The sequence below is a fragment of the Nerophis ophidion genome, linkage group LG07 (assembly GCF_033978795.1).
Source record: "Nerophis ophidion isolate RoL-2023_Sa linkage group LG07, RoL_Noph_v1.0, whole genome shotgun sequence".
Taxonomy (NCBI): domain Eukaryota; kingdom Metazoa; phylum Chordata; class Actinopteri; order Syngnathiformes; family Syngnathidae; genus Nerophis; species Nerophis ophidion.
In genome coordinates this window covers 69,442,575-69,450,678 of record NC_084617.1, presented here as the reverse complement: position 1 = coordinate 69,450,678, position 8,104 = coordinate 69,442,575, and the positions used below count along the sequence as shown (strand labels likewise).

General features: G+C 42.2%; 1 protein-coding gene across 2 annotated transcripts in view; it reads right to left on the bottom strand.

Moving 5' to 3' along the window:
• The window catches only part of LOC133556752 (citron rho-interacting kinase), a 152,570-nt gene that overhangs the window by 35,570 nt on the left and 108,896 nt on the right, over positions 1–8,104 (bottom strand). For both annotated transcript variants that reach the window (XM_061906997.1, XM_061906998.1), the window contains one exon: positions 249–404. In XM_061906997.1, coding sequence (XP_061762981.1) covers positions 249–404 — 156 coding nt within the window. The remainder of the gene's footprint in view (positions 1–248; positions 405–8,104) is intronic.

The window sequence follows — 8,104 nt, the reverse complement described above, 5'->3', positions numbered from 1 at the left end:
GGCCCATCTTTGCTGCAGCCGTCTTCTGCCTTTGTGACCGTTGCGGAGCTTCTATGTAACCATCATCCGCCCATTCCACCGTTGAGGTCTTTGAGGTAGACGCACAGACTCCAACGTGAGTATATAACTTAGAAGTTATCATACAGCTATCGACTATGTTAAGTATTATTTTTATGAATTTGATCCACAATGCAAACAAAAGTATTGGGCAAATGTCAGGGAAGAAGTCGAGGACGACTGGGACTCACCGAGACAGGTGGCGGCCTGGCGACCAAAGTGCACGGTATCCAAGCACACCGTACACTTGGCCGCTCGCATGTTGAGTCCTACGGTAAAGCGGTGAGGAGTGTGGTGGTGCAGCCTCTCTCTATCCCTCTGGCTGTCCTTCATTCGCCGGCCATATTCTGAAAAGTCAGGGAACACACATGTTGCTCCATTAAGTCTCCTCAAACTCCTCCGTGCTTCATTCCACTACGAAGTTTCAAAAAGCAGGAAAAACTAACAATAAGAGTTGAAAAGGAATAGTCAATCCATGCATTTAAAAAGGTATTATCCAGTCAATGTTCCATTAATAGCCATATCCTGGCCAGCATATTATTCTAGTTATTTTAGCGGAATTTTCGGATCGGTTTCAAATAGAGATGATATAATCAGCAAAAAATGTGATATCGAATCACATTTGTGTTTTTTTTCTCCAAAATAATTCCATCATATCAAACTGCAGTGTGCACTACCGAGCAAGAAGCTTGCTGCTGCACTATCAGACGTTTCTAAGTGAGAAATTTGGAAATAGAGCACTCAAGAATGCTCAAGGCAAAAGGACATTTGTGAGGTGGGAAATTATTGATTTTAGGAACAATTGGAATTTTACAGGATATCAGTCTGGATGTGATTCTGATTGAGATGTGTGTTTCTATGTTGGAGCGGCGTGGCGCAGTGGCAGAGTGGTCGTGCGCAACCCGAGGGTCACTGGTTCAAATCCCACCTAGAACCAACCTCGTCACGTCCGTTGTGTCCTGAGCAAGACACTTCACCCTTGCTCCTGATGGGTGCTGGTTGGCGCCTTGCATGGCAGCTCCCTCCATCAGTGTGTGAATGTGTGTGTGAATGGGTAAATGTGGAAGTAGTGTCAAAGCGCTTTGAGTACCTTGAAGGTAGAAAAGCGCTATACAAGTACAACCCATTTATTTATTTATTTATTTAATGGTTATAATTGGTTGATACATTTGAGGAATGTGGAAATTGTACAATTTGTTTTTTTTTTTGTTTTTAAATAGATTTTTTTGTGGAAAATGTGGGAATTTTTTGGAATGAGCTGGAATGAGCCTAACATGTAGATGTTGAAATGAGTTATTTAGTTTTATTTTTAATAATCAAAAAATAATAATAAAAGTGTCAGGCTTGCCCCTGACAGTTAAATTGAATGAATTGAATTATATTTATATAGCGCTTTTCTCAAGTGACTCAAAGCGCTTTACATAGTGAAACCCAATATCTAAGTTACATTTAAACCAGTGTGGGTGGCACTGGGAGCAGGTGGGTAAAGTGTCTTGCCCAAGGACACAACGGCAGTGACTAGGATGGCGGAAGCGGGAATCGAACCTGCAACCCTCAAGTTGCTGGCACGGCCGCTCTACCAACCGAGCTATGCCGCCCCAGTTTATATGTGTTTTAGTTTTTCCCTCTGCATTTGTCTTTGTTTCCTGTGTGTGTAGTGTTTCCTGTCAGCGCTCTTATTTTGTCTGTTTCCTGTGTTTCTCCCTAAGCGCTGTTTCTCCTCAGCTGCGGCTGATTGGCACCTGGCCACACCTGGTGTCAATCAGCCCGCTCCTATTTGTACCTGCTTTGTTCCTCCAGTCAGTGCTGGATTATTGTATTGCATGTCGCTCTTGTCGTTGCTACTTGTCATTGCTACCCGTCGTGTCGTATCTTGTCGTGTCAATGCAGCGTTGCGGTAAGCTATGTTTGATAGCGTTTTTTTTTAGCTTACTCTCTTTTGTTCCCTGCTTCCAGTTTGTTTTCTTATTATAAGTACGACTTCTGTTTCCTGCTCGATTCTTGCTAGGTTCCATGCGAAGTTCCTTTTTGTTTTGTAGCTCCCATGCTAGCTCCCTTAGTTTGTTATCCGCCTCGGGAACGCTGTGTTAGTACCTTTTTGTTTGTTCTTTTTCTATTATTTAAATTAAATCATGTTTTCCTGCAAAATGCCTCCCTCCTTCTCTGCATCTTGGGGTTCGTCACCAACTAACTCTGACAAAAAATTTGGTCGGTTGACAAATAAAGTAGTTGCATGTACGAAAACGGGACAAAATAAAAATGAGAATGAATGGATTTAGAAGGATTTGGGTGCAAAATAACATACATACATGCAAAAGATACGATACATAACATTTAAATGTAATGTGATCATCTGCAAGCAGCACGATGGAACAGGGGTCGGTGCATGTGCCTCACAATACGGAGGTCCTGAGTAGTCCTGAGTTCAATCCCCGGCTCGGGATCTTTCTGTGTGAAGTTTGCATGTTCTACCCTCCGGGTAGTCCGGCTTCCTCCCACCGCCAAACACATGCACCTGGGGATAGGTAGATTGGCAACACTTAATGTTGTGTGAATGTTGTCTGTCTATCTGTGTTGGCCCTGCCATGAGGTGGCGACTTGTCCAGGGTGTACCCGTGCAGCTGAGATAGGCTCCAGCGACCCCCCCGAAACCCCTAAAAGAGACAAGCGGTAGAAAATGGATGGATGATCATCTGCACCAAAACTCTTGTGTAAGAACTCTTCAGTTTTCACACAATGAATCCCTTAAATATTTTATCCTGTGCATTTCCAAATCTTACTTGTGTTTTTAAAACACTCTCAACCAGGCCTGGGCAATTATTTTGCCTCGTGGGCCAAATTTAGACAAAAAAATGTGTCTGGTGGGGCCGGTATATCCATTTTTAGGAACACTAATACGACACCGCACAATAACGTCTGACTGAATGCTAAAAACGTTGTGACGGACCGCCTTAAAAAACACAATGGAATTAAATTTTTTTTTTTTTACTGAATGAGACACCCAGAATGTACATGAAAATAAAGAATGTGGGTGTGGAGAGGCGTGGCCTGCAGTCCGACAGCGAGGCAGGGCACACCGTAGCCCGGCCCAAGATGGCGGCGAGGAGGCATGGACGGCGAGCGAGCGGCGAGGCGGGACGACGCCACAATCGAGATCGGGTGCGTGGATCGCGCACCTGGAGACAATTAAGTAATCCTCTCGCATTGTATAAAAGGGCGACAGCCGTGAAAGTCAGAGAGACGAGAAGGAGCCAGAGGGGAGCTGACGCGGAGCGAGAGAGACTGAGAGCGCGGAAGGGGCGACGAGGCCCGAAGCAGAAAGGCAAACGGAAGAGCGAGCGGCAAACAGAGCCGCTGAAAAGCAGTCTTTATTGAAAAATAAAGGATTCTAAACGTCCTTCCTTGACGGTCCTTGGAACCCGCACGACGGCTTGAGAAGTCTGTCACAGTGGGATTTAAAATATTAACTATGATTGATAAAACACTGAAAATTGACAACATCAATCAATCAATCAATGTTTACTTATATAGCCCTAAATCACTAGTGTCTCAAAGGGCTGCACAAACCACAACACAAACCACTACGACATCCTCGGTAGGCCCACATAAGGGCAAGGAAAACTCACACCCAGTGGGACATTGGTGACAATAATGACCCAGTGGGACGTCGGTGACAATGATGACTATGAGAACCTTAGAGAGGAGGAAAGCAATGGATGTCGAGCGGATCTAACATGATACTGTGAAAGTTCAATCCACAATGGATACAACACAGTCGCGAGAGTCCAGTCCAAAGAGGATCCAAGACACAGCAGCGAGAGTCCCGTTCACAGCGGAGCCAGCAGGAAACCATCCCAAGCGTAGGCGGACCAGCAGCGCAGAGATGTCCCCAGCCGATACACAGGCAAGCAGTACATGGCCACCGGATCGGACCGGACACCCTCCACACGGGAGAGTGGGACATAGAAGAAAAAGAAAAGAAACGGCAGATCAACTGGTCTAAAAAGGGAGTCTATTTAAAGGCTAGAGTATACAAATGAGTTTTAAGGTGAGACTTAAATGCTTCTACTGAGGTGGCATCGCGAACTGTTACCGGGAGGGTATTCCAGAGTACTGGAGCCCGAACGGAAAATGCTCTATAGCCCGCAGACTTTTTTTGGGCTTTGGGAATCACTAATAAGCCGGAATCCTTTGAACGCAGATTTCTTGCCGGGACATATGGTACAATACAATCGGCAAGATAAGATGGAGCTAGACCGTGTAGTATTTTATACGTAAGTAGTAAAACCTTAAAGTCACATCTTAAGCGCACAGGAAGCCAGTGCAGGTGAGCCAGTACAGGCGTAATGTGATCAAACTTTCTTGTTCTTGTCAAAAGTCTAGCAGCCGCATTTTGTACCAACTGTAATCTTTTAATGCTAGACATGGGGAGACCCGAAAATAATACGTTACAGTAGTCGAGGCGAGACGTAACAAACGCATGGATAATGATCTCAGCGTCTTTAGTGGACAGAATGGAGCGAATTTTAGCGATGTTACGGAGATGAAAGAAGGCCGTTTTAGTAACGCTTTTAATGTGTGCCTCAAAGGAGAGAGTTGGGTCGAAGATAATACCCAGATTCTTTACCGTGTCGCCTTGTTTAATTGTTTGGTTGTCAAATGTTAGAGTTGTATTATTAAATAGAGTTCGGTGTCTAGCAGGACCGATAATCAGCATTTCCGTTTTTTTGGCGTTGAGTTGCAAAAAGTTAGCGGACATCCATTGTTTAATTTCATTAAGACACGCCTCCAGCTGACTACAGTCCGGCGTGTTGGTCAGCTTTAGGGGCATGTAGAGTTGGGTGTCATCAGCATAACAGTGAAAGCTAACACCGTATTTGCGTATGATGTCACCTAGCGGCAGCATGTAGATGCTGAAGAGTGCAGGGCCAAGGACCGAACCCTGGGGAACTCCACACGTTACCTTAACGTAGTCCGAGGTCACATTGTTATGGGAGACACACTGCATCCTATCAGTAAGATAAGAGTTAAACCAAGACAGGGCTAAGTCTGACATACCAATTCCTGTTTTGATACGTTCTAATAAAATATTATGATCGACGGTATCGAAAGCAGCGCTAAGATCGAGGAGCAGCAACATAGATGACGCATCAGAATCCATCGTTAGCAATAGATCATTAGTTATTTTTGCGAGTGATTTGCCCTGAAACCTGAAACCGGATTGAAAGGACAACATATGAACATCACACCGTCTCTCCATCCACATATCTTACAATCAAGCGAAACGCAACAAACACAGCAAGATATGAACGCAAAGGGTAAAAAAAAAACTCACCTAAAATCTGATATACAGTATCTGATACTGCTTGCTGCGGGGTCGATCTCCCAGGAAGGCAGACGGACTACTCGGGACATGGCGTTCAGGTACAAACGTGATTTAATCTTGAATCTCAAAAAAGGTGAAAACAAAAAGGCGCACAAGGCGGAAGCACAACTTGACGCAGGAAACAAAACTAAAACTTAGACTGAACTACGGACATGAAACAAAAGTAGCTAACTGTGGCATGAATAAACAAAAAAAAACTTACTCTGCATGGCATGAAAAGATCAGAGGCATTGCATGAAACAGGCAAGACTTACTGTGGCAAAAACCGCATGAAACGAACAATGAAGCCGGGCCGACTGACTGGCAAAGACGAGCTTAAATACTGCCTCTGATTAGTGCTTGGGAAGCAGGTGAGCGGGCGAGCACTAATCAAAGACAGGTGGACACAATAAGTAACGGTGGTGACAAAACAAGGGAGTGAAAAAAACATTGTAGTCTTAAACAAAAGAGAACATAACTAAACAACACATGATCACAAGACACGATACATCACTAAGCTTTAGAACTTTGTTGTAAAAATCTCCTTCCGCGTCTGCCCCTGAACACCCGCATTTCAAGGCTGGCCTCTGGAGAAACGCTCCCCACTCAGACCGCTTGGTGCCTCGTCTGAGCTGCTGTGACTTGGATGACCATAGTAACTACCATATTTCCTTGAATTTCCGCCGGGTATATAGTATGCGCCTGCCTAGAATTAATGCCGGGTCGAACTCGTATCGCAAAATAATTAGCATATGCCTAGAATTTCCGCCGGGTCAAACTCGTCACGTCACGAGTGACACTTCACCTGTCATCATTTTCAAAATGGAGGAAGCTGATTTCAATAATTTGAAATCGCATAAAAGGAAGAAGATTAAGAGCTATTCAGAAGGATTTAAGGTACAAGCTATTGAATATGCTAAAAAGAACAGTAAGCAGCTACGTTTTATTAGAATACCGTAGCTGCGTGTGTCAAATATGAGTCATTTAATGACTCCCGCCTCCTGGTGGTAGAAGCCGCTGGTGATCCTTCTTGCGACTACTCGGCTGCAGAAGAAGTGACAACAAGCAGCAAGAGTGAGCAGTGATCGTTTATTTTTTCCTCTCGTTTGCACTTTTAACATGGAGGATTACATATCTAAAATAAAGCAGTTTTCTAAACTGGACTTTCAATCGAAGCAGGAGGTAATAAAGGAAGATTTCCATCGAGACAGACAGACTTTTAAAACTGAAGAAAGGTAAGGAAGACTTCTATAAACAAGTTATCGATGCTTTTGATCAGAAGGAGCTGCGCATGGACTTCATTTATAAGTAAAGGTAAGACCATAATAACGTTTTTTTATTATCAATCAATCAATCAATGTTTGCTTATATAGCCCTAAATCACTAGTGTCTCAAAGGGCTGCACAAACCACTACGACATCCTCGGTAGGCCCACATAAGGGCAAGGAAAACTCACACCCAGTGGGACGTCAGTGACAATGATGACTATGAGAACCTTGGAGAGGACCACATATGTGGGCAACTCCCCCTCACTAGGGGACCGAAAGTGAAAGTATTAAATGTGCTTTTCATGATGGTATCCTTACATCACACTCAAATTTATAAGCGCAGGCCTAAATTTACCGCATGCCTTTGGTAAACGCCTGAGTGAGAAGAGGTTTTAAAATAAACAGTGCATGCTTGCTTTTACCGCATGCCTTTGGTAAACGCCTGAGTGAGAAGAGGTTTTAAATTAATTAGCGCCCCGGCGGCAATTCAAGGAAATACGTTAATTAGATGACCATAGTAACTAATTAGATAACCATAGTAACTAATTATATGACCATAGTAACTAACTAGATGACTGTAGTAACTAATTAAATGACCATAGTAACTAATTAGATGACCATAGTAACTAATTAAATGACCATAGTAACTAATTCAATGACCATAATAACTAATTAGATGACCATAGTAACTAATTATATGACCATAGTAACTAATTAGATGACCATAGTAACTAATTAGATGACCAAAGTAACTAATTAGATGACCATAGTAACTAATTACATAACCATAGTAACTAATTAGATGACTATAGTAACTAATTAGATTTACCATACTAACTAATTAAATGACCATAGTAACTAATTAGACGACCATAGTAAGTAATTAGATGACCATAGTAACTAATTAGATGACCATAGTAACTAATTATATGACCAAAGTAACTAATTATATGACCATAGTAACTAATTAGATGACCATAGTAACTAATTAGATGACCATAGTAACTAATTATATGACCATAGTAACTAATTAGATGACCATAGTAACTAATTAGATGACCATAGTAACTAATTAAATGACCATAATAACTAATTAGATGACCATAGTAACTAATTAGATGACCATAGTAACTAATTAGACGACCATAGTAAGTAATTAGATGACCATAGTAACTAATTATATGACCATAGTAACTAATTAGATGACCATAGTAACTAATTATATGACCATAGTAACTAATTAGATGACCATAGTAACTAATTAGATGACCGTAGTAACTAACTAGATGACTGTAGTAACTAATTAAATGACCATAGTAACTAATTAAATGACCATAGTAACTAATTAGATGACCATAGTAACTAATTATATGACCATAGTACCTAATTAGATGACCATAGTAACTAATTAGAT